The sequence below is a fragment of the Halichoeres trimaculatus genome, unplaced genomic scaffold (assembly GCF_033239565.1).
Source record: "Halichoeres trimaculatus isolate MK-OKI-2021-1 unplaced genomic scaffold, fHalTri1.1 fHalTri1_scaffold_2, whole genome shotgun sequence".
Taxonomy (NCBI): Eukaryota; Metazoa; Chordata; class Actinopteri; order Labriformes; family Labridae; genus Halichoeres; species Halichoeres trimaculatus.
In genome coordinates, this window is record NW_027437180.1 from 32,029,793 (window position 1) to 32,057,151 (window position 27,359).

Consider the following 27,359-nt stretch of genomic DNA (forward strand, 5'->3'; position numbering starts at 1 on the left):
TTCCCAATTGTACTAACTTAATTGAACTCTGAATTCTTAGTTGAGCTCTTCCCCTGTCTAATTACTTACTACATGTAAGAAAGGAGTATCCCACCTCGGCATACAGAGCACTGAAATGCCTTCTCCCTTTTGTAACAACCTACTTGTGTAAGTCTAGCTTTTTTGTTGTCAATTTCCCATTTTAAACAAATTTAATAATTATTGAAAAGTGAAGAAAGTTAGAAAATAAATTCTTAAAGTTTCTTTACCAGGGTATATGCTAAAATCCTGAGGTTGATTTCAATACCTTTTTAAGACTTTTTCAAAAACCTTTAAAAAAGTTTTAAGACTTTATCGCAAATTTCAGTTGTTCTTGGCATCTACTTTTTAACAGTCGTAGTTTACATTTTTACAGAAATGATGTAAGCTAAGGAGGAATAAAGCTTGAAAGAACAAATGAAACTAAAGGCAGGTTTATCAACACTCCCACAACAAGAAACAGCTGAAGAACTTGCTGAAGAAAATGAGAAATCATTAAATCATTCTTAGAATTTAAGACACGTGCCGGAGATTGTGTGATTTGCTTTAATGTTGTATTTAATTTCTCTTTAAAAAACTAGAAATGACATTCATTTATAGCTGGTGTTTAAACCGCTCACAATCCTTATTGTTGTATTTTATTGTAACTAGAGTCTTTATGTTTTTTTTTTTTATTTTATTCTTTTTTATTTTTGTATTTTCCTACTGACTCCATAGATTTCTGCTGTTCACACAACAATTTTCCAGTTTGGGATCAATACAGTAACTCTATTCTTTTCTATTCTATTCTATTTTAGAACTGTATCGACTGAATGTTGAACGTCCCGATCAGGGGACAGTTGCAAGGAGGAAAATAAATATTCATGGATATTTTTTGGGTCAAAGCTTGAATACTTATGAAACTTAATACCTCATAAAACCACAATCAAGACTTTTTAATACTTTTTAAGGGCCTTAATTTTCCCAAAATTGATTTATCAACTTTTAATACTTTTTAAGACCTCGCGGACACCCTGCTTTACAAATTTTGAAAAGTTGTCTTTTTCCAAAAGGGGTCCCCGGCCAGGAGCAAGTGCTGTTTCAGGGGGCTTTGGCATAATAAAGTTTGGGAACCCCTGAGTTATACCATCAGGGTGACATAATCTGTCTGGTTTTACATTTACCAATGAATTTGTTGTCGTAGCAACACTGATGGACATTAACTGGATGCCACTGCTTGTCAGAGACCGGCTCTTTTGTCTCATGTCGTCGTGATCATTCTGGATTTTGTTTTTATGTGTACGTGTTGAGGAAGTGGCATTACATCCAGAACATGTCTCATTTGACCCCTTCTGCACACAAAAACAGCTCGGCAACTCATACATTTTCTGTCTATTGTGTGAAATATTGTTTTGAAAGCTGGTGGGATCAGCAGTGTGAACTCCTGTGAAGTAAAGTGGCAGAGGAAAAAAATAAAATTCCTTGGCGTTGATCCGGAAAAGCAAACGATGGCACATTCTAACATGGGGTGTTGGATCCACCTGCAGTGACGCACGCCACGCCAAAACTAACAGAGGTGGCTGTTTGGTTACAAGTCCTGTGATGCCAGGGTTGTTTGGACTGCTAAGCTGCTTCATTATGTTTCTTTATTCAACTTATTCGGAGTGACGTGTGCAGCTTTCAGGTGAATTTGACCTCAGGTTGACAGATTGACTTTGTCCAAGGAAATGAGTGAAAAAACAAAAACAAGAAGGAGAAACATGAAGGATTAAAGCTTTGCAGTTCAGTTATGCTAAGAATGGCAGCTGTACGAATACCATTAACTGGAGATTTTTAAAGTGCTGATCAGCTGATACACATACTCATCTAAACATCTGCTAAAAATATGAGACATAGTATATTTAGCTGCTTTCTTGGCTAGTTTACTTTTTGCAAAAGCAACACTGAGAAGTCAGCATTTATTGTTTTACTCCTCTTTATGAACCAAAGTTCCCTTTCATCGTGAACTCCACCAGAAGTTTATTTTGACGGACAGCTAAACAGATAAAAGCAGAATCTAGGCTTAAAGCAGGTCAGTGTGATGAACATTGGAGTTACTGAATACAGGGCTAAATTGGGTTGAGTTGGGTGTGTATGTGCTGCTTATACGCATGAGGTCATGGGTGTGTCGAGTGACACTTTGTGTGTGTGTGCGTGTGAGTTGGAGGGGATGGCGGTATCCCAAGGTCATGTTGACAGTCCACACACAGACAGCGCCAGAGGAGAGCGCCAGCCTTGTTGACCCACTTTGCATGCTTTGTATGTGAGTGTGTGCCGGGACTTGGTTTTGACCAAGTTGGAGTGTTTGCTCAGGGAGTGGATCGTGCCACTTTATGCAAGAGGGCGTGTATGTGTGTGCGCTCGATGTGTGTGGTTATTTTTGCCTGAAGGTTTAAGCGTGAAGACGAGGCACATACAGCACGGAGCCAGTGCATTGATGTCTCACATCTACAAGCTAACTCTGTTAATTCAGGGGAGCAGTCAGTGTTTATTTAACACATACATGACTCCATACATGATTTCACTGTTTCCCCGTGTGTCTGTGTTTTTGTGTCATACGTCTCGTGGTTTGTCTCCACTTCTCTCAAAGAGTCGTATGTTTGCGTTGTGACTCTGCTGGTTTCAGCATGTCTTGGAAAGTCTCCCTGATGCAGACACAAAGGCATACATGCTCACCTCATCCAGCACAAAGAACACTATTGTCACTGTGTGTGAGTGTGAGTGTGTGTGTGACAAGTGCATACTACACACACACTGTCAGTTGGAGAATGTCTTTTGCAGGAAAATAAAGGTAACTTATCTCATGTGTGTCTGCTTCATCAGAAGAGTATTTTAGAAAGATAGGCATCAAATTTACATACCGGAGCCAAGCTTAGGTATGTGTGTTTGTGTGTGTGTGTGTGTGTGTGTGTGTGTGTGTGTGTGTGTGTGTGTGTGTGTGTGTGTGTGTGTGTGTGTGTGTGTGTGTGTGTGTGTGTGCTACCAAGATGAATCGTGATGTTCCAACGAAGTGAAAGAAAAGCAAGTGCTATCTGGCTGGTTGTTATGTCCTCTAAACAACATTGGGTATTTTGAGGTTTGGGATCCACCCTGTACTTTGGGGTGGAGTCACACAAACACATTTATTTTAACTGTGTGTGCATTGCACCCAACTGTGTCAAATACATCTATGTTTAGCTTTTTTTTTTTTTTTTGTATGAGTGTCGGAGAGATTTTAAATTAACTCACTGGAGATGTTGTACCAAATAGTATGAATGGTTTAAAACGCAAATATCATTTAAAAAAAAAATCTTTTTTTTTACCAGGTTCTGAAAAAATATTCAATTAAACCTATCTACCTTTTAATTTTATATTTTTTTATTTATCAAAATGTAACTTGTTTCCTTATAGGGTTTGTATTGATTGTGTTGCTGTAGTGAACACCTGTAAAGCACATCTGATCTAACATATTGAATTGTGATGTGTCTCTTTCAGAGCGAGGAGAGACTTGTCTAGATGCAGGTCGAGTTTGCGCTGGCCAGGTTGGAGGTGGAGGAGTCGGGGACTTGTCTATAACCGTGGTGCCGGAGGAGGCGACAAAAAGGAGCAAAGAGGAGCTGAGGGAGCTGTGGAGGAAGGCCATCCTGCAGCAGATCCTTTTGCAGAGGATGGAGCGAGAGAATCAAAAACTACAAGGTAGATTTACACACACATATGGACACTCATTTACTCAGATGCATTCATACATTTTTAGGACTAAAAGCCCAGTTTGAACTTTACAAGTGATCTTGAAGTAGTCTCTCTTTGAGACATTTGTCTGTTCATAATCCACAAATTGAAATGAGGGGTCACAGCAGCAATCATGAAAACAAAAGTAAGAAAGTGTATAGAAAGTGCAAAAAGGTCCATAAGAAAATAGATGCTGACAGCTTGTCCATCATTCTCCTGTTCAGCCAGCCTCCACCTCCACAGGGTCCAGGACTGAGCTTCTTCAGTCTGTTCAGTCTCTGTCTCCTGGATCCTGTCTGCTCACAGCAGGTGAAGCTCTTCCAATGTGGAATTGGTGTCTACTGTTAGCTCCGTTAGCCATGTCAGTGAATAGCATGATGCTACTCTGCCTTCTGGTATCCCCTCTGTTTCTGGGTTAGCATGGCTAGCTCATCCATCTTATTGGAGATAGATCTTACGTTCCCAATAACAGTGGATGGAAGGACAGGTCCATGTCGTCACTTCTTAGCTCTCACCTGAGAACCAGACGTTGTCCTCACCTCCTTCTCCTCACCTTGTGGGAAAACATCAGGCCTTGCACCAGTTAGCATTGACATGCTACAGACTCCTAACAGCTGATTTCACATGTAAACAATGCAGCCATGGTTACATGTAGGATCTCCAGACAAACACAGGAGCAAAATTAGTAAAAATAGTAAAAATATCACTGAAGACAAAACCAGTTTGGTGTCCGTGACCAATAAATGAACCATACAAAGTAATAACCCACAACCAACAGGGTGGCACCTAGCAACAAAAGTTTTATAGATGCTTTGCTCAGTATCCCCAGTCTGATTTTTTTTTTTTGTCTGAGAGAACACAAATCTATTTACGCCATGTAGACTGCAAGTCCCTATGATGACATTAGACCCCATCAAAGTTTGGCAGTGAGAAGCAAGGTCTGTCATTTCTCGAGAAGAAAAAGATTTAATGGATTTATTTTGTCATAATAGTGAACACTAGACTGAAAAAAAGAATGTCAGAGCAGAAGAAACATGGGTTAAGCCTTTTGTGATAATGTCCATTCCAACCCACAGTCAGCAGTAATTCTGCAGTGGTCTTTTCAAACTTGAGAGTCTATCAATAAAATGAAGAGTGAGGTTACGTTAGCTCTGCTTGGTGAGGTTGGAGTCAGTAGATGAGCACTGGACATAACAAGAATTCCCTAAGTTACACCTGGCTGTGAGTAACACTAAACAGATAGTCTGCTCACCCTCTGGTCTCTAAACTATGCTACAGACTGAGTTTATCAAGTTTGATTGTTGTCACGTTTCACGCTACAGAGCAACAAATAACTACATTTCATTGTCATCCTGTGAAAAGTTGTTAAATGACACGTGAATTCAATTTGTCCTCAAGCCAAGTAGTGAGACAAACAAGTCTTTCCTCTGGGCATCATGCCTGTGCTAGATGTGCACAGACACACACAGATTATACACTTCAGCGCACACCCCTTTCTTTTTTCTCCTTCAAATATTTAGACCGACCATTAATGTACAGCTTACATAATATACAGGTGTGTGTGTGTGCAGATCATATCTTAGGGTGTGCCAGGTGCACCACCTTGTTTCTGACCCAATTGGCCGCATATCAACGCACACCAGGCGAAAGCACCACACCCTTACCTAACTACCTGCTCTGTAAACAAACCATTAATTCACAGACACACAGCACGTCATCCATCACACAGCGAGACATTACTGTCTTCATGCTGTATTCAACAGATTCCCCTTTATTGTGAGAAATTGGGTCAATATTTATGTAAGTCAAACAAGACCGGGCAGTGGCGTTGCACACTCATGCTGTGCTCACACTAAACACAGTTAAATACACATCTCGAGTGTTTCTCAAGTGTTTCTTTCTTTAGTTTGGTTTTATGGCTCCCACAGGCTGCGCTCCACCTCTCTGTCCGTTATCTGTCTGGGTGGAGATCAAATCCCTATCCTCCATTCCTCAATTTATCTCCCTCTCTGCTGCCTGCTTTATGGGTCAGCTGTGAGAGTGTGTGTGTGAGTGTGTGTATGGTATCTTTGTCAGCTTCAGGGTGGGGTCTCCTGTCTTGTCTGTTATCAGAGGCGTAGTTCTTAGTCAACACAAAGGGAGAGAAATGGAGAGCAGCAGGAGGCGAATGGAGGGGAGAGAATAAGTGCTCGTCCTGCTGGATGAGGCTTTGCATGTTCAGAGACAGCTGATAAGACAGACAGCAGAGCCACGGCCTCTCCAGCAGCATCTATTCTTACTCTGGGTGTGTCAGCCGGGCCATCCAACTTTGTTTCCTCTGTTATTCAGAATTCACATTCCAGGTCACTGCCAGGACTTTCCCGTCTTTCACTGCTGAGCTTTGATACATAGCGCCTCACATAAAACACTAAAACCCATTCTGATACTCTCAATCTCATTTCTACGTCTTTTTGTCAGCGAAATTTTAGGCATATACTTATATTTGGATCATTCCCCCCCAGATAGCTGCACACTCTTTCCTGGAAAGTGTCAGATCAGGAAGAGGCCTACTATCTCTTTCCTGCTCCACATTGATGATGTCACTCCCTCAGGTGGATGCCACACATAAGCAGAGAGGGTGGGGGAGTCCTTGAGGGAGAAAGAAGAAGTAGAGCATGCCTTTGATGAGACAAACGTGGGATTGAATGAGGAAAAGGGAGTCGAGGTTTGGCAGAAAAAGTGAAAGAGAAGAAGAATGGGGTTGTGGGTTGAGAGATTTGGGCCAGGAGAGAGGAAGGGTGTTGTCATAGAGAGATACACATGAGGGGCTCTGGGTGTGCCCTCACCTTCTTTGATCACTGGTGTCAACATGTTAAAACGGAATTCACAGTTTGTGTCTCCCTGTTTAGCTTTTACTGATGTTTTTTCAAAGTCCAGGGTCAGCACTCTCAGCTTTCACTGCGCGGTTTGAGTGAACAACGGATAAGCAGAAGAAAAGGAAACACATTGAACTTGCATTCAACAAGTGATCAAACAAGAATACCAGTGTTGTGTCTCACTTATATATTTTTTTTACAGTGTTTTAATTAGTTTTCAAGTTTTATATTGAAAGGTAAACAAATACTGTACATTGTATTAACTATAAAGAACATAGTTTAAAATATAAACATCTGCACACACCCAATCATACTAAATAGATTTGCACTGAATGAAATAAATACATGTTCATACACACTAATTCACATATATACGCTTGAATATACACAATTTCATATACCTCAGTAACATATGAATACATATATTCTTATAAACATACAAGTTTACACATGTATATACATAAACCTGTATGCATACATTGACAAGAATGGCTCCTGCCGACCTGTGATCCCTCATCCAGGTCTACACTCCCTCTCATCCACTATGCTCTGCTCGTGAAAGACGCCTGGTGAGCCCAGCGTGGCTCCAAATCTCTAGCCAGACTCTTCTCCTCTGTTGTGCCCAAATGGTGGGTAAATTGAATGACCTACTTCTATACGATCTGCAGAGTCCCTTTCTACTTTTAAGAGATGTCTGAAGACTCATCTGTTCGGGGAACACTTGTGCACTTAGGCTGACCCTTCTCCTAAACTACAACGGAAAGAATGATAATAAAAAAAACTGGCAATTTAAATGTCCCTTTTTTTCAGATGCTGTAATGTATATATGGCTCCCACAAGAGTCTTCCAGTTTTTCTTTGGTTACATAAGTCAGTCTTTCCAATCTGATGCACTCCGACAGCTCATTCATCCATGTCTCACGTATTTATTGAGACAAAAAACTAATGGCTAGGATGTTTTAAATTCCTCTTTATCTAAAAGTAAAATATGTACTCTACGAAATGAACTCTAGATGTACTGGAAGTTGGCTGATAAAGTTTAGACTGTTGTGTACGATGAAGAGAGCATCGCTTGGTAGTTGGTTTGAATACATTTACAGAAATAAATAATGTATTACCAAACATGCTCACATTGTCTTTTTTGTGTTTGTGTGATGCAGCTTCAGAGAGTGATCTGCAGAACAGGCGCCTGAAGCTGGACTACGAGGAAATCACTCCGTGTCTGAAGGAGGTCACTCTGGTCTGGGAGAAGATGCTGGGAACTCCTGCGAGGGCAAAGGTTAAATTTGACCCAGAAGTCATACACGCTGCTGTTGCACAAGGTACGCATCGTCTCCATGAACTCATATATCAGCGCTTCCTTGAAAAGTTTTTCATCAGGTATTAGTAGATATTGACCAAAGCTTGATGTATGAAGTTCTCAAACTGTAGATGTGTTTCTTTGAATCATCAGTCAGTGCTCTCCTTTAAGATCAGTTAAAAAATAGCCTACTTTGTTTTAATATTGTGTATTTTCATCCCATTTTCTAGTATCAGCAGGACAGCAGGGTTATCTCTGTTCTGAAATAATGTAGTAAAGTAACCTTTAGAGCTATACAACTTTGTATTAAGATGAAATCAGAAGATGAAGAAGTTGAGCCCTGGTTTTCAGAGATATGTTTACACAATATCCCAAGATCTGTACAAACATGGGGTTGTTGTTTTTTTTAGGCTTTATTGTCTTATTTTGATAGGAATGGTCATACCAGTAGAAATAAATCTTTTCCTCTTCAGCCATATTCTACATCACTTCCTTCTTATTAAAGCTGCTAAAGTGAAATATTTCAGTTAAAATCCCAGAAACACAAACTAAAGCTCACATATTGATGTATGATTTTTTTTTTATCAATCCATACAAACACTAAAGAGTGAAAATAAAAAATGAGTCCTTCGTGGGGAGAATATGAAACATTAATGTTTGCTCTGGCGTGACAGGCATGCAGTTAAAAACTCATGAAGTTTCGACTGAAAACTAAAATGAAACCTCCCATGAAGCTGTAAAAGGTTGTTTATTCACACAGTGAGATTTGTGCGAGCTGGTTTGGCTCTTGACAAATCTAGGTGAGCTGGTCTCCTGATTTACTGTTTCAGTTGTTGGCGTTTTCACTCTCAGTCCCTGAGGTATTATTCACATGCAGAACACTCCTAATATGAAAATGAACATTTCTTAAATTGTTTAAACCTTACCTCTGCGACTGCTTCAGGCCTTCATATCTCTGTGTGGTTATAGAAGGTGGCTTCAAAGCGTCAATGTGCATATGTTAACAGGGTGTGTCTGAAATGTCATGAGCAAAATTTACCAGGATGGTAACATTTTTGATTCTCTGAAAAAATAAAAGAAATGCACTCTGGCTGTTTTAAGAGAGTGACTTTATTAAAGTCTGATTTAATTTATGATACACCAGTTATTTTAGGATTCATATTCTCCAGAGGATAAGACTTGGGGTAAATATTCTCAGTGCTTTTACCCAACCACATGATGAGGGAGATTGTTTTTTGTAAATGTTGTTTGGTCAAGAATAGTTTTTATTTAGAGCTCTAGTGTTTCTGTTCACTATCCAGGAACAGATCCTGTTGCCTCACAAACTAACACTCCCCAACTGCCTGTCAGAGTAATTACTGGGCTGACATGTGGTATTTAAAAGCGACGGTGAGTCTCCTTTAAGCACCTTAAGCCCCCAAGTTTGACCACATTGTCAAGTCCAAACCTTGGATCTCCTCATTTGCTGCATGTCTCAGGCAGAATTTGCATAGTACTGACTGAAACCAAATTTTACAAGGAATGCACTTGAACGCCGCCTAGTTCAAGCAGATTAACATGTCACACCACCTTTGAACTACCCCTTCCCACTCAACCACACCCCGCTCCTCCTCTGTCTCTGTCTCTGTCATCTCCGGCAGGTGTCCCACGGCAGCATCGCGGCGAGATCTGGAAGTTTCTCTCTGAGCAGTACCTGCTCAGGCAGACGGTCCCGTCCCGGCCACCTGCCAATCACACTCCGTACAAAGAGCTGCTGAAACAGCTCACATCACAACAACACGCCATCCTCATAGATCTGGGTAATTCACACTCAAGATGCAGAAAATGTTCATGTTCTTTAATAAGTATTTGTTCCACACTTGATTTTAAATCTTCCCTGCAAGATGTGGCTATTAAAAGCCATAAGGGTGTGAGTCAGAAAATTTTTGGACATATTTTACACAGAAAAGAATAATTCCAAGTGTTTGTGTGTTATATTTTGTAAAAGGTGGTTTTATTAGACTTAAAGTGAAGTGTATTCACCTGACAAGTTCAGAAAATGTTGTATTCAAAGATATTAAAAGACAAAAATTATGCCTAAATTGCCTGTTAATGGTAAAAAAAACCCTTCCAAGTGGGCTAAGAAAAGTTTCTTTGAGATAAGAACACAAGAAAATGAAGTAAATATCTCTTATAAGTCTAATATGACATTTCTTACCAAACCTGCGACATTTTTTAAATCTCATCTTAAAACCTATCTTTTTTCTCTGGCTTTTAACACACAGTAATCCTGATTTTATTTCTTTATTTAATTATTTATTTGATTGTTGTTCTTCGTGTCTTTCAATTGTTTGTTAATTGTGTTATGAATTTTTAATTGTTTTTTTTGTTGTTGTTGTATTTTACGTGGAGTGTCTCTTTTGTCTCATATGGGCCACTTATTTTTATTTTATTTTATTTTATTTTGATTATCTAATTTCTCTGTATGCAGCACTTTGTTCAAAAGTGTCTTTTTTTTTCAAAATATTTTTATTAATTAATTAATAATTAATTTTTGTAGATAGTACAAAAAATAAAGAAGTTTGTCCAGAAATATTTCAGGTCATCTGCATATACTAAAGATATTGCAAAAAAAACATTGACAAAAATGTCATCTAAAACAAAAGCAAAGACAATTAAATAAAACACCCCTTAAACCCATCCACCCTTAATTTCCCAGATCCTGAGGTAGTTGATAATTAGTTAAATTGTGACATGATTGCTAATAGACTTCACATAAAATTTTAAAAAGAAAAAACATATACATGCACGCTCATACAGTTATAACCTACATACACATAAAAAAATATATATAAACTTAAAAAAGAAAAATTGAAAATTTGAATAAATAGAAAAAAGATAATTAAATAAATATTGGGGGTGGGGGAGTCCTTTCTCCAGCATTTAAACTGCTCAAGTTAAAAGTATGTTTTTAAATGTTGGATTGGGACTGGATTGGATAAACACTTGTTTAGTTTTGAAGTTTTTGCAGTATACATGCCAATCTCGCACAACCTCAAATAGGTACTCCACCTCATCGCTGTGTGTCTTGTAAACAACTGTTTAACTGAAATGTTTTTCTAATCTTTAAATCAAGAATGAGATCTTAAAATGTCCTCCTGAAAATCCAAGTTTTCAGAATTCTCAGAAGCAATTACCTGTAAAAGGCGCCTCATTAATCATTTACTTGGTTTGTCCTTGATATTGATTTATAATTTTACCAGAAAACAATGATCTGCACAGCCAGAGTGTAATGACTACATTTATTCAGAGAACGCACTTTCTGGACCTCGAGTTGCTCACTGGTTTTCTGTTGTGGTTTGGCAAACGCCTCATGTAGACTATGGTATTCTGTTTCCCTTGTTAGGTGTGAAAAAGGGTTACGAGGCTCTACATACCTGATTTTAACAGTTTCACCCTAAAATGTTCACAATACCTCCTCCCCAAAAACCCACACAAACAGAAAGAGTGCCCACACCCGCCCATTTAACACCCACATACATTGAATTCATAGAATTCATCACATGCTGCACATCCATCCCTGCAGCACTTCATCTCCTCCCTTTTTTTTTTTACTGGTGACCCTACGTCTTTCAAGTGTCTATCTGTGTTATTCACTCTGATCACACTGGGCGGAGACTGAGGAAGCAGCATGCACAGCTACAGCGTAGTCCGATGTAAAGGTGCGATGCACTGTAGGATGAAAACAGGGTGTCAGCTGCAAAGAAAGCTGCAGGTGTGAAATACACTGAAACCTAAAGCGCTGTTGTTTTAATTTGATCAGTTAACTCTTGAAGAGGCTGTGGACTTTCAAGGTGCTGGGTGAAGTACAGAACTCCCACACCTCACATTACAGTCGACACACATCTTACCTTGGGGCAGGGGAGGGAGCCGTGGTATTATGTACATAAGCATAAAGCCCCTCCAGCACATTCCACAAATACACACTCACACCGTCGTCATTGTCTTCCCCAAAGCTTCACTGTCACACACTGTAAGTCAAGAAGTCCTCAGTCCCAACACACACACACACATACACACACCTACCAATTACCAGCCTGTCCACGTCAAGAATGTTCTTTTACAGATCCCAGGTCATTATGTTGTCATGTTTGAAAGACACACGTCCCATCCTGCGATACACACTAAGCTGCTGAGGGAGGGTATGTGGTCTTTACTTAAACACGCATTCATGTGTGTGCCTGTTTTCATGAACATGTTTGTGAACATGGCAACCTGGAATAAGTTGGCACATGCTCTCTGCTTTTTTTTTTTTTTTAACATCAACAGCAGAGTGTAAAGTCTCATCCTAAGGCAAACTTTTAGCTGCTTTGTTCAAACAGGTGGTGCACACACCTACAGGCTCTGGTGTCCTTTGTATCATTAAGGATTCTCCAGAGCGTCTCAGATAAAGTGAAATAAATCACATCTCTTCTACTTCTGATGCGTATCAAGTTTATCGCAGACATCTTATAGACACTGTGTCTGGAAGAGGAATTCCTCCTGAATGTAAACATTCTCATATCTGCCCTCTTTTCTTTCCCAGGTCGCACTTTTCCCACTCATCCATATTTCCAGGCGCAGCTGGGTGCAGGACAGCTGTCTCTGTTTAATTTACTCAAAGCCTACTCCCTGCTAGACCCTGAGGTAGGATCTAATTCTTCTTTTAGCGCTCTCTCTGGCTCTACTTCCTCTTTCACTTTCTGCTCAAGTATCTCTCTCCTCCCGACATGATGAGCTAATTGGAAGTGTCAACTGTCTCTACCTTCAGTGTTTTTTTTTCCCTTGCCTCCTCATGTGTGTAGATGTCAAATCTGGTGTTGTTTTCTTAGGTCGGCTACTGCCAGGGCTTGTCCTTCATTGCGGGAGTTCTGCTGTTACACATGGGGGAAGAGGACGCCTTTGACATGCTCAAATTTCTCATGTTTGATGTTGGGCTCCGCAAACAGTACAGGCCTGACATGATCATCCTGCAGGTGAGTTGTGCACAGAGACTCTTTGTCTCACATTAAAGAATCCTTGATCATTGTCTCTGTTAGTCAAACACCACTTTACATCACTGCTCTTTTATACACCTCAGCCTGTCTCACATTATACGATGACGGATGATTGATAACATTTCTAGCTCTGACACAAGATTTGCACGTCAGCCTACTGGTTTCCTTGATATCATATATGAGCAGGAATCCATCCTCTTTATTACTCCGCAGGGAGTCACCAAGATACCTGTGACGCAGGTTTTCATTTTAATTAAGCATCAAATTACAGCCTTCAGTGGAACAACTGCAACTCTAGACAGTCAAACTTATTGGGCGGTATCAAACTGGCATCATTTACCCTGCCGTCATTGTGTTAACATTCTTCTGCATTGATGCATTGTTTTGTTTGTTTGGAGATTTACTGTCTTGTATCTGTCCCTGTCTATCATGTGACTGTGAAGCACCTGGGAACTTTTAATGTTATGTGCCACACAAACAATCTTCACTTACTTTGAGAGATTGATGATTACAGCAATCAGGTGTTGAAGTGCTTCTCTGGATCTGTGTTGCAAGAATTAAAATAATTCATTCTTCTTTTTAACTGTGAGGCCTGTGGCACCCCAAACAGGATTGTGTCAGAAACTGTCTTAAATCATAACATAAGACATGTAGAAGAAATAATTGCTGTTGTTTAGTTAAGTGGTTCTCATCTGGTGGGTTTCAGTCAAGCGGCAATCTCCGGACTATGAATATGAGACAATGCAGAAGAGCTAAAATCTGCTGTTTCTCTAGTGTCCGCTTGAAGCTGGCTTCGCAAGTACCGTAAGTCACAAACACACCAAGCCAAAAAATAAAAAGCCGTTTTCACTGCAGAAATTACCTATTTACAGCCTGGTTTAAATAACATTTCCTGTCTGAATCACTAATTTCAAAATTAGTACGCACTGTACGAGGGGGTGAATTTTTTTCTAACCCGGTAGTTAAGAGGATATTAAGGGCGTATTCAGACCTGGACTGTTTGTTCCACTTTAAACGGACCAGGGTTCGTTTCCCAAGCTGGTGCTGACTTTTCATGCTGGTGTGAATAGACAAACAAACCCTGGTGCGGATCAAACAACCGGACCGAGACCCACTTTTTGAGGTGGTCTTGGTCCGCTTCCAAACGAACTCTGGTGCGGTTTGTGGTTCTCCGCTGCAGGTCTGAATACAAACCAAGGTCCATCCGAACTAACTACAGGATACATGTGCCTTTTGGGCCTATAAAGCCACCATAACCTAACTGTCTTTAGTTCATACCTGATCCTCCGTCTTCTGTTTAGCCACGCTGTTGCTCGCATGTTGTGGGTCAGGACACGCAGAGCATAGCGTCTCCTTGCTGCGCGCATTCATCTTCGCTGTTCCAAAATTTGAAATGGTGTTGTTAAGCCTGCTTTGAAGGAGCTGCTCTTGAAACTGAAAATGATTTTGCAGCTCTAATAAGAGCACAAACACATGTTTACCTCCATTTCCAGGTCTGTTTTCTGTGTGCCACCTTTGTCAGTGCTGTCCAGTGAGAGCACTGATTGTCACACACGTGGATGTGTTTACAGAATATAGTCCACTTGCAAAAAGTACAATCTGAATACGAACCGCACCAAACGAAAATTAAAGTCCGCTTTTGGTCTGGACCAAACAAGTGGACCAAAGGACTTTTCTGGTCTGAATACAGCCTAAGATTGTGAGCTCACTCAGCTCATGTGACTGACGTGTGCCCTATAGATGTATTCAAAGCCCCTGTCATTCCCATATGGCTGCAGTTGCCAATCTGCTTCAAAAATCTGTTTCAGAAACAGATGGGTGACTTCAGGAACACTACGCCCATTATCTTTACGGTCGGTGGTTTCAGTGGGTTGCTGGCTTTAGTCTGGGCGAAAAGAAATATATATATATATATATATTTTTTTTAAATCCTTTGCTTTTATTTTGAAGGGGATTTGTATGCATGGTAGTGCTGTTTGGTTCACTTTCCTAAATCTAGATGGCGATAGCTCCCAACCGCCTCTTGGAGTAGAAGAAGACCTGCTAAGTTTGTTTGTCATTTGTTAACTGAGCATGGCTAAACCCAAGTACAACACAGACTGGATTAGTTATGGATATTTTTAGACCAAGTACAAAGGAGCTTTAAAATAAAGAAAAACAAACCTTGGTGTGTCGAGCAGTGAGGTGTTGGCACATAAAAGATAGAAGCCGTCAGTTGAGAACCACTGGTTAAAATAATGCCACATTTCTCCACGCTAATACTCTTTGTTGTGTGTTCATGTCAGATTCAAATGTACCAGTTGTCGCGGCTGCTCCACGACTACCACAGGGATCTCTACATCCACCTGGAACAGCAGGAGATCGGGCCCAGCTTGTACGCCACCCCCTGGTTCCTCACCGCCTTCGCCTCACACTTCCCCCTCGGCTTCGTGGCTCGAGTCTTTGGTAGGCTTCGAAAGCTACTGTGTATCCTAACACTCATAAACCAGAAACCACAACCTAGTTTGAGTCAATGCTTTCTCTTTATCCTCTGAAGTCAAAAATCTACAGTCAGCGTTTTGAATGTGATTCTGAAAACCCGAACAATGGGACAGGGAGGAGAAAATGGTGTTGCAGGAAAAGTTTGATGGGAAAAATGAACAAAGCCAAAGGAAAACAAGATTGTGAGGCCAGATTCATACACGGCATCTCAAAGAGTTTTGTAGTGATGCAAGGATGGGTGTGGCATTGCACATTGTTAAAGGATAAACAGAAGTTCTACAGTAATGACCCATTTTCTAAACCTAGACATCTGTTTCCCAAAAATCACATCTCCCACAGTGAGTCATGTGTGCACAGACTTTTAGATAAACGTCTGAGTTAGACTGTTTCACTTTGATGTCCCCTGAAGTGACCTTAACAGCTTACACTCGTGTAAATATCATCACACCCTCAGCCCCTTCACATACGTCCTTCGTTCCTCATGCCTTTGCTTTCCTCTCCCTCATTCCTTCCTCTGTTGTTTTCATGCCTAGTTTCCTACACTCTGCTTGGTCAGTGAACCAGACTCACTGGCTCCTCGTGCTCATCTGAGCATAACTGTGTGTATGTGTGTGCGTGTATGTGTGTGTGAGTGTGTGTGTTTTACAGTTAGAGGGCATCATTGTAGCACTGTTAAGTCTTTGATATCACACCTCCACTCCCATTCCTTAATCTGTTGTGTGATCTCATGCAAACCTGCCTAACCCTTACTCCACCCTGGTGCCTTCCCAGCACGCACACAAATAAACACACCTACACTGCTTCTTCACATTCACTCTGGCCTGTATTTATGTTTGTTTAAAACTTTTTATTGACGTCAAAGCACCTTTCATAGATTAAACCCTGTTGTTGTCTCTGGGAGCTGTTTCATGAGCGCCTGTCACTTTTCATTTCAGTCTCATGGATCCGCCTTCTTCTTGTTTCCCTCTCCTTTGTCAGATATGTTGTTCCTGCAGGGGTCAGAGGTCATCTTCAAGGTGGCCTTGAGTCTGCTGGGGAGCCACAAGCCCCTGATACTGCAGCATGAGAACCTGGAGTCCATAGTGGACTTCATCAAGACCACGCTGCCAAACCTGGGTTTGGTACAGATGGAGAAAACCATCAACCAGGTCAGAACAAGACACTGACAGAACTTTTTCTCGGGACTGATTTTTATCCCAACTTTCACATGAGCGCTAGTGCATGATACTGAGGATTGCACTAGCATTGCGTTAGCTGCTTCACAAAAGGAGTCAAACATGCTTCAAAGCTTCAGATTCACAGAAGGTTTTCTTATTCCCCAAGATTATTTTTATTGATTTCAACAAAAAATACAAACAAAAAATGCACAAAAGAGACTGCATTGTGGAAAAACTTTCATCAGTGACCCATTTCCCGTGACCAAACAGTCCCAATATCTAATATGGAGCTCTGTACTGCATTTGTCTGAGGGGATATTTGTGGACTGAACCACACAAGAGCTGCAAGTCAGGTTATCTATTCTTTAGGATCAAATGATAATACATGTAATATTACTAAACAGGAAGAGGTGGCCATAAAAACATTAAAGGGAAGACAGATGCAATTAGGGATGCACGATATTATCGGCACAGTATTGGTATCGGCAGATAAAAGCTTAAAAACACATTTATCGAATCGGCAGATATGAACATTTCTGCCGATATGCACAGCCGATAATGTGCTATTCAGTTAGGATTATTATTATTTTCCATCTGAAAAATAAGCTCCTTAAATAAAATGTAGCACTTCATTTATTTGCACTGCAGAGCTCTGTATCTGTCACCAGGTTGTTACAGTAGCTCTAAAATAATCAAATGCAACTTGATTATGTTTAAAAATGCATTGTACATTTAAAGTCCATGTGATCTAATTAAGTTATTTGTCTGTATTTCAATACTGAATGTCTTGAGTTTGAAAAAATAATACATTTCTTATTTATGGTAAAATCAAATGTTTTTTGTCTTGTTTTATGTGTGTTTCTTAAACAAATGAGACCGTCACAATAAGAGTAACATAAATTCCAGTACAGGATAGACTTAGCTTTCTTTACAGTGAAAAAAACAAACAAACTTGTGATTATCGGTATCGGTATCGGCCAAAAGGGGTTTCAATGTATCGGCATATCGGATATCGGCAAAAATCCAATATCGTGTATCCCTAGATGCAATAAACTTTGGAACAGAAATTTGCAAAAAAGAAATAAATGAAGGACAAAAAAAACAAAAAAGCAAAGTCAATCAGAGAAGAATGGTGTTGGTTTAAACTGAAAGTGTTGCACTAATGTTCCCCACACCTGAGTGAACTTTTGTGTCACTGCAACCTGCAACTGAATAGTGAATCTTTAACTGGAGAGTGAGCAGGACGTTACTTTTCAGCCACTGACTGTGGGTGAGCGAGGCAACACCCCTTCACCTACAGCACACCTGGCCAAGAGTGGCACTGAGGACAGTGTGCGACTTTTGGATGGAATGAGGTGCCAAAAATGGCCAACAGGGACGTTGGCCCCAAAGCCCCCTTTCCACCAAGCAGACCGGTTTAGACCAGTACGGTTTGGTACGGGTGCCCCCTCATAGTAGGTGGACTTTTCAAATGGATACCTATAGCTGCGTCAGTTAAATAAAAGCGCGACACCCAAGCAGCGCAACACAGTGTACCTTGCTAATAAATCAAACCAAAAAGAAAAATGCTACACAGTAAACAAAGCGCAACTATGGGAGACATCCAGTAATTTTTCGTCTTTGCGATTTCCATTTGGCTCTTTGAGATAAAGCGCAGTCAAGTTTTGTTGCAGAGAAGAATGTGTGCGTGGGTAGAAATGCAGCCACTGTAGCATGGTACGTGACGATTCTTTCGACCAATCAATGGCCTGCAGTGTAGTAGCTCCACCTTCCAGGGTTCAGTTCAGTTTAGTCTTGCACCCCTACGGAAAGGTCCCAAAAAATGGGACGGCTCGTCTTGGTTATTTGGGAGTCTGTCCCGAGATCAGTCAGTGGAAACCCTGTGATATGCGTGCCATAACGAGACGAACCGAACTGAACCGCTTGGTAGAAACAGGGCTTATGATGACATTGAGTATTTGAGATAAGGTTAAAAAAAACCTTTCCCCACCCAAAACATGTGGCTACATATTGACATTTACCACAGTAGGGACTTAAATGTGGGTAAAGAGAGACAAAATTTACTGACTGATTAACATAGAAGTGTTTGATGAGGTTGTTGGTGGAACCTTCTGGAGACACAGAACTGCAATTGAATGAAAAATACTTAAAACAAGATGTAATTTGAATTAAACCTTCTTTTTCAGTTAATCATAAAGCAAGAACATGTTACTCAATTCTGTGTCATCATGAGTAAGAGGAAAGTGAAGGATGGCATCTGTCAAACATTAAACAAACAATAAAATCTCTGAGGATTAATTCTCTGTGCAGATTAAAGAGATTAATGATCAATAAGACAATGAATATCTCCAGACTTATCACTGACCATCAACTTATCTCTCAACCCTCTTGTTGGAAGAAAAGGTCGTAGGTTAGGTAACTGGTGGATAAGAATCTGGATTACCTCGTGTGTCTGGTCTTTTCTCTCAGATGTGTAACTGTGTGTTGTTCTCATGTCAGTCAACTTGAGAAACAATTAAATGTTTCATCATGAGATCGGATTTTATGACTCACTGTCAATGATAAAGCACAACTCTTCGCTCATAATGTTGTTAAGTGAAAGACGCGAGGGCAGCCGATGGGTGGAGTATCAGTGAAGTCATTTAACCTTCACCTTTCACGTCAGTGTTTGTTATCAACAATAAAACTGAATGAAGACACGCGTGTAATCCCTCAAGAAAGAAAAAAACATCCCAGTGCGATTATTCTACTTCCTTGTCTGTTATTAAAATATGAGTCAGGCTCGCTAAAAGATGTCAGTACCGAACGTTTGACATATTGTTTTGAATAGGAGGAACTGTTGATGGCTCAAGGAACACTATAGTTTAGAAGGTATGCTATAACCATATAATTTTCCAAAGATAGAACAAGGGGCGTTGTGTAACGCTGGAGCTTGTCGTTACTTTCCCTCAGGTGCCATTTAACTATGTCAGGGTGTCGTTTTGCTCACGGTGGTGTGATTCAAAGTTTCATCCAAAAAGAGGGAAAAAAATCAGGGAGTGCTGCAGCAGGATGTTTACAGCCTGCAGAAAGTTTACCTGATGTTTATTCTGTGGTTTGTTGCATCAAGGCACAACAAAAGGCAAGATCTGACTATATGATATTGACCTTTTTGACCTGGTTCTGGTCATTAGTTCAATCAGGGTTAATAACAAAACTTGTGTTGAAGACACATCTGAAACTTATTCAAATGAAAGGAAACTGAAAAAAGCTGCACAAGAGCCAAGAGTTGTCTGTTTCTAATTATTCATATTCATTTTTATCAGCCAAAGTTGTGTGCAACAAGAAATCGTTACCTGCGCCAAGGAGGTTGTGTTTTTGGGAGAGTTTGCCTGTTTGTTTGTTTGTCTGTTTTTCTGTGAACGACATAACTCAAAAAGTTACCAATGGGTCTTGATGAAATTCTAAAGAAATGTTCAAAATGGGATAAGGAAGAAGTGATTCAATTTTGGAGGTGATCTGGATCACCGTCTGGATCCAGGATTTTTTTTAAGGATTCTATCATTGTGCTATAGGGCTGTTTTCCAGTATGTGTATATAACTCCACCGTAAATGGTCGGATTGCTTTGCAAAACAATACAAGACAAGGTCACCATAATTTCTGACAGATGCATAAGTACGAACCAGATCCTGACAGTATTCTGGATACTAAGATCTGTAATTTGAAATATGTACTGGGTCATTATAATTCTCAACACTGTCACTATTGTACAAATCTGCAACTAACACCAAATTGTAGCAGACAGTCTGCTAAAAGGAAGTATAACATTAAAGTAGGACCAAAGTGCTGCATGACACAATATGCTTGGCAGAAATCTGTGCTTTATTGTTCCTGATTTTTTGATGGTGTCTTTCATCTTCCGAAATAAAAATGTTTTATTTAAAAAGAAAAAGCTTTATAGTTGAAGTCGATGATGGAAAGTTAATGTTCTGCTTTTCAGAGATTTATACATGATTTAAACTGCTGCCCCTTGTTGTTAACTCTCTGCATGTTTTCATCAGGTGTGTGAGATGGATGTGTCCAAACAGCTCCAGGCCTATGAGGTGGAGTATCACGTCCTGCAGGATGAGCTGCTGGACACGCCCCCCACCCTCAACCAACAGCAGAGAGCCGCACAGCTGGAAAGGACCAATCAGAGCCTCCGACAGCAGAACCTTGATCTGCTGGAGGAGCTACAGGTACAAACAATCAGGGAAAAATCTCATGTGAACTTAGCACAAACAGTCAGCAATCAAAAAGTTGGAAAGCTGAGGAGAGGAGAAATTTGCCAAATCTTCTCCTCCAATGCCTAACAGCTTACTGAAAGAGAAAAAAACATTTTGTTTTTGGTTTTAACCCTTTACTTGTCTCACACAGGTGTCTCACGCTCGAGTTTGCAGCCTGGAGAGTCGCGTGGAGTCTTTGGCCCAGTCAGAGGGTCGGCTAAAGGAGCAGGTTTCTGCTCTGCAGGAGGAAAAGAAGCAGCTTGCGAGTACTGTCACACGCCTCCAGGACCTCCTCGCCAGCTTAGGCATTTACAACACTCCTGATGGACACACAGTCACCCCACCCTCAGAGAGATACACACAAAAAGAAGAGGTGGAGGGGCTGGAGTACAGGACTGTGGACTCCCTCCCCCACCCTCTGGCTCTTCCTGAGGGTTCATAACCACACCTGATAATTTCCCAAATGTTGAGCTCAACCTGAGGAGGGGCCGGGTGTGGAGGTGCAGTGAAGGCAGAGGTGGAGGGAGACGTAAACTGTTTTAATGAAAAGAGGAATCTCGGAGGAAGTTGGACTTGAAGGAAAAGTAGAACGTAAATAGAACAAAAATGGGATGAGGTGGAAAGAGAAATTGAATTAAAGACTGGACAACTTTAGTATGATTCAGTGCTCACTTCCTGCGCTCTGATAAAGATAAATACACGTTTTCTTTCTGACCAATAGTCCCCAAATATAGCACTGTCCCACTGGGCCTCTACTGTCAAAGCAACAGTTACATTTGCACCTGTATTGTACGTTTGTGTCGGAGTGTCTGTGTTGTGTGTTTTAGAATGTAAGGAGGCTAAAGATGCCAAAGATTGCCCCCATTAATTAAAAAAACGAGCTGGTCATTGATGCACATATTACAATGGAAGTAATACAAAGATTAGCCGATTCCAAAGTAAGAAGAGGAGTGAGCTAAAGGGACGGATGAAGAATAAACTTCATGACACAGTTTGGTTTTTGTTCATATGATGTAAGCTACATGATGTTGGTGCTCATATTCAGAAGTCAGTTGATTCTCCTCAGTATTCCAAAGTTTGTTTCCTGATCACTTCATTCAGCCTCAGTAGGTCACAGGAAGAGAAACACAATAAATCCACTTCCTGTTTTTTCACCTTTGAGTACAATCCATGTGTGTCGAGCGGGAAGTAGATGAAGGTTCAGCAGAAACTTAAAGACAGTAACCACACACACGTCGACACGTCAGTTACTTTGAATCAGGACAAAAGAGACTTCAAACGTCTGAAACTTTAACTGGGAAACTTGCTGTGGAGACAATCTGTCAGCTACGAGTCATTTACTGTATTCAACACACTGAATTCCTTCAGGCCAAGCTGCTGCTTGGTGTGTGTGTGTGTGTGTGTATCTTAATGTTTGTATTACTGTGTCTGTGCACTTCACTGATGTCAACAAATCTGTTGATCTACACTGTAAAGATGTTTTAGTTTTACTCCAGACTCTCCTTGCACATTTTCTTTTATTGATGATTATAATTCTGTTCTTTAAAATACATTTCATATCCTTCCAACACATCTGAAGCCAGTTCCCTTTTTTCAGGTGTGTTTGTTTGCGTGTGTCATGTGCCTGATATGAGAAGTGTAGATTATACCACCTCCTGTCCAAACATGTCAGTCACTTTAAACACCACAGTCTTGATATGAGGTTTCAAACATATGGAAATGTACTGTACACAGCATTTAAAACACAGACGTGCATTGCTTTCCAGGAACTCCTGCGTAGTTTGAGTGAAAGGCATGTCTGGGCAAGTTGAGGCCACGTGAGTGTGCATGTGTACACGGAGGAAGAAGCGACTAGAGCTGAACCTTAACCTCAGAGTAAAAAAACGTTTGAGGTTTGGGAATAATGCAAGATTTTTATTATTAAGTATCACTCACACATAAACTGTCTGGTGCTGAAAGTAAAAACTGCTTAAACGATACACAACACCAACACTAAAATGAACTCTTCATAATATGATCAGTGTGTTTTACATTTTACAATTTTGATTTATCTTCACTATCAAAATCTGCCATCTTTGTATTTTGATCTAAAAGACTGAGATTAGGAGTTAAGTTTCTTTATCAGTTTTGGTTTTACTAAGTATTGATTTGTTAAAAACCAGATCTGTAAAACCCCAAAATTAGGTTGAAGGGGATCTTGTATTGGAGATACAGATGGCTTAAAGATATATATCAGATTTTCATTAGCATACAACTATCTCAAACAGTTAGAAAAAGTGAGCTAAAGATCATTAATAAAAGATAAGAAAAGAAGTGGTCCCAAAGCGAACCCTTGAGGTACACCTCTTTGTTGAGTGACTCTGTATGGTCATGTAAGTATAAGCTTCCAGGAACATCATTTATATATGCATGTAATAAAAGAATGACACCAAAAAAAAAAGCAGCTGCCAAATTTTACCAAATTTTAAAGCCTCCTTTCTAACTCTATATGTTTGTTTTTCAAGACTCAGACTTGCTGATGATTCTTTGAAACAACGGCCATGAGAGGTCTTACACAGATTTTTTCAACAGAGCACAACTGAGCGCCTCATCTGTAATAGACATCGGTCCATCATTGCCTTTTCTCTTTTAGAAAGAGCACACAGCTAACAAAACAAACGAAAAAAGTATGCACATTGGACTATGTCTATGGATTTTCTTACACTGATAAAAAAAAAAATAACATCCTCCAAAATTTTGGGATGTCAGCACAGTCCCACAAGCAGTGAAATAGAGTGCTACAGTGTGAAATGGATCAAACTTATTCAGACATTACATTTAGTGCTTGAATCGTATGCATCAACATATTTCCTCATGTGGACTCTTCCCTTACTGAAAACAGGTTTTAGTCAGTTTTCACATAATCTTTCTTTTTTTCTCGCTTTCTATTTCTACATTTTCCATCTGGATAAAAGAAAAGCACTCAGATCATAAATTTATATCAGAGGTCTTCAACAAGGGGGTCTGTGGAGGTACTGCGGGGAGTCAGTGACATTTTTGGTTGTTTAGGCGTTTTTTTGTACTGTCACATAATCATTCACATTTATTTCAATTTTTACTTTTGTCATTGTCTTAAAACACAGATCATTGGAAAAATGGAGGCCAAAGAATTTTATGTTCATCTCTTGAACTGCACACAGGTTCACTCAGCATTCACTTCTAGATCCTTAACCCTCTGGGATCCCTCAAAAAACACTCACACTTAGTATCCCGGGGACCCTCGAGGGTCCCTGAAGGAAAATGCTGTAGAAATCTTCTAAGTAAATATTTTTTTCCACTTTCAAAGCTTAAACCTCTTATCTAGCTTCAGCCCTAACCAAACCTATCAAACTTTCACCTATTTTAATACTAGTTTTTACATTTTTATGACATTTTTCTCAAAAAGGCACCTGTTATTTTAGGACAGAAATGCAAAAATGATAAAAGTTGAATTGCAGAATGAGTTGTTTGAGGTGAAGTTATTAGAGCCTTGTATATGAAGATAAATTATGGTAACATTGATTTTGATGCATTGTTATTTTTAGAGAAAAGCAGGTTTATTTAAAAAACTCACACTTGGTACCCTAAGGACCCCGGAGGGTCCCTGGAGAATAAGTGCTATAAAAATCTTATGAATTAATATTTTTTCCTGCTTTAAAAGCTCAAACCTTTTTTTAGCTTGACCTTTTAACAGAAAAAAATAAATGTGAGTTTATTATTGAAAAATTTTCATATTTTCTTATCATTTCTTCATGTTTGGTTCCTACCATTATAACAAGGAAATTACATAATATGAGATATTTTCAAAATCTGAAATACAAAGTGGATTACTACTATGGAAGTTATTAGAGCCTTGTATATGATGACAAATTATAGTTACACTGATTTTGATGCATTAGTATTTTTAGAGAAAAGCAGGTCTATTTAAAAAAAAATCACACTTGGTACCCTAAGGACCCTCGAGGGTCCCTGCAGAAAAATAGGCTATAAAAATCATACATATATTTTTTTCTTCCATTTCAAAACCTAATCCTCTTAACTAGCTTCAGATCTATTCAGAACGAACAAGTTTTTATTCACTTTTGAAATACAGTTGGGAAAATAAGTATTGAAAGCGTCAACTTTTTTCTCATCACAATTATCTCCAAAGATTCATTTTCAAAGATGGTGCCACACTGCTCAGGTGAGCAGTGTGGCCGAATTTTTGAGACGATTTGAGAGTCAACTTTGCCGTGTGCTTTGGATGGTTGTCCTGCTGGAGGGTCCAGCCACGTCTCATCTTCATCATCCTGGTGGATGGCAGCAGATTCATATCAAGAATTTTCCCATACATGGCTCCATTCATTGCTCCGTCAGTTATATGAAGTTTGCCAACACCATGAGATGAGAAACATTTTTTGCCATGTGTGGATTATTTGAGTTGATACCAATGTCTGGGAGAAATTTTGTTTGAATTGCAGCTTTGGAAATAAATGTAATTAGAAAAAAAGTTGACACGTTCAATACTTATTTTTCCCACTGTATATTCAACATTTTTGGATTTTTCTTCTTATTGGCACCTGCTATTTTACCAAGAAAACCTGATAATATATTTTCTAAGTTTGGAGTGCAGAGTGGATTCTTTGAGTTAAAATAATAAGAGCCTTGTGTAAATTGATAAATTATAGCAACACTGATTTTGATGCATTATTATTTCTGGAGCAGCTCATATTTATCCATCGTAGGCCTTGGAACAGCAGCAAGAGCCTCTACTGTATTGTACCTCCTTTTCATTTTCTGAATCTAAAATGGCTTCTGACCTAACTGGTCTTATTTATAGTTTTACGGATCAAACAAATCTTTGACCTTTTGTGACAACCAATAGATGTTTTCTTTTGTGTCTGTCTCTGGGCAGTTCTGTATGTTTGTGTAAGGATGTCTCGAAACAGAGAGGAGGCAGGTATGCTATGAGAGGCAGGCAACTTTCCTCACAAGTACCCATTACACATACACCACATTTTTTCTCAAACACATTCATAGCACACATTTACCTTACTACCAACTTATTCAGACTATTTTTGTTTTGATAAATGATTTTATTCCTATGCAGTAATACAACAAAATATAAAGAAGGGACTCGACTGAGACCCCTAAATTAGCTCTGCTGCTATGTTGGGTTTAAATATGTAGTTCCATGAAAAATGCCAAAATCTTAAATTTTCAACCCAGAGGCTTAGATTGAAAAGGTTGTCACAGGAATAATATTATGGGATGGCTAATTAGAGCATATCAAAAAAGAGTAGTTTGAATGGCCGTCAATGGGGACCCTCGAGGGCCAAGGGATCTGAACGTGCAGTGTGCGTGTAACTTTGAAACTGTGGGGGTGTGATGAGACATGAGGTTGGAATTTTTAACTTTGGTCTATACCAAAAATCTTTGGAAAATCTCATATCATTAGTGTTAACACAGGCAAAAATATTGACTTTTGAAAATTTTAAAGTTGCAAAAAGGACCCTGTTGGGTCCCGGGGATCCCAGAGGGTTAAGACAGAGGAAAACCAGCCTCTGTTGCTGCTCTGCCAATCAACATGGCCAAATGTTCCATACTGGCTCTGTCAGGTTCCCAAAGATACAGTAGCTTAAAAGGGCTGTGAGGAGTTTGAAAATGAAAATGAGATTGTTAGCTTCAATATTTCTGGTTACAGGTTGTTTTTAAATAGCTACTTCTTAGCTTCCAGTTTGGGTCAACCAGGACCGGACTGATTTACTGCACAGTATGCATGACAACACCACACTGGCTGACGAAGTTTTGTTGTGAGCAGAGATAAAACACAGAGATGTGTGTTTTTCTCTGCTAAAAACAATTTCTGTGATTAATTTTGTGGTGATGGTGGACACAGGAGCCTAACTGTCCGACAGAAAAAGGACAGAATAGCAGAAGAAAGATAAACAGAGGAGTGATACAGCCGAGCTACAGGCTAACACAAGGGCTAAGCAGTTTGTGACAATGTTGACTCCAACCCACAGTCAGCAGTTATTCTGCAGTGGTCTGTTCAAACTTGAGAGTCTATCAATAAAATGAAGAGTGAGGTTACGTTAGCTCTGCTTGGTAGATGACTGGCGGGACATAACCAGGATTTACTAACGTTACACATTACGGACATGTCTTAGAGCACCGGACTGCCAGCCATGCTAAATATAAACAGCTACTAAACTACATACAAACTGACAGTGTTTACATGTTGTCGTGTTAGCCTACAGATATGTCGGCACAACGGGCTGCCAATGTCGCTAATATATAGCTGGCTTGATGTCACGTTTCAAACCGTAGCGCTACCTAACTGTACTTATAATGTTACTTTGTTGGCATATTTTACAGATACTGCACTTTAAACGACCTTTGACTTCACCTCAATGAGGTCAAGACAGCAGACTGTAACAGGGATCAACAGAAAAATCACTGTAATTAACCAAAGACCATAATTAATCCTGCCAGTGCCACAGATCCATGGTTTTAAAGACACAGCTTAGGAGTTTGATCCAAACCAAACACTCCACCTGGACGGA

The 27,359-nt window shown here is 39.8% G+C and overlaps 1 protein-coding gene across 5 annotated transcripts in view; it reads left to right on the plus strand.

The window, feature by feature from the left end:
- tbc1d1 (TBC1 (tre-2/USP6, BUB2, cdc16) domain family, member 1) overlaps positions 1 to 22,360 on the plus strand; it is a 57,853-nt gene extending 35,493 nt beyond the window's left edge. For all 5 annotated transcript variants that reach the window (XM_074695661.1, XM_074695669.1, XM_074695652.1 and 2 more), the window contains 9 exons: positions 3,511 to 3,711; positions 7,759 to 7,920; positions 9,539 to 9,697; positions 12,463 to 12,563; positions 12,749 to 12,892; positions 15,199 to 15,358; positions 16,373 to 16,542; positions 20,593 to 20,769; positions 20,948 to 22,360. In XM_074695661.1, the coding sequence (XP_074551762.1) occupies positions 3,511 to 3,711; positions 7,759 to 7,920; positions 9,539 to 9,697; positions 12,463 to 12,563; positions 12,749 to 12,892; positions 15,199 to 15,358; positions 16,373 to 16,542; positions 20,593 to 20,769; positions 20,948 to 21,238 (1,565 nt within the window). In that variant the 3' untranslated portion in view covers positions 21,239 to 22,360. The remainder of the gene's footprint in view (positions 1 to 3,510; positions 3,712 to 7,758; positions 7,921 to 9,538; positions 9,698 to 12,462; positions 12,564 to 12,748; positions 12,893 to 15,198; positions 15,359 to 16,372; positions 16,543 to 20,592; positions 20,770 to 20,947) is intronic.
- Positions 22,361 to 27,359: the final 4,999 nt, after the last annotated feature.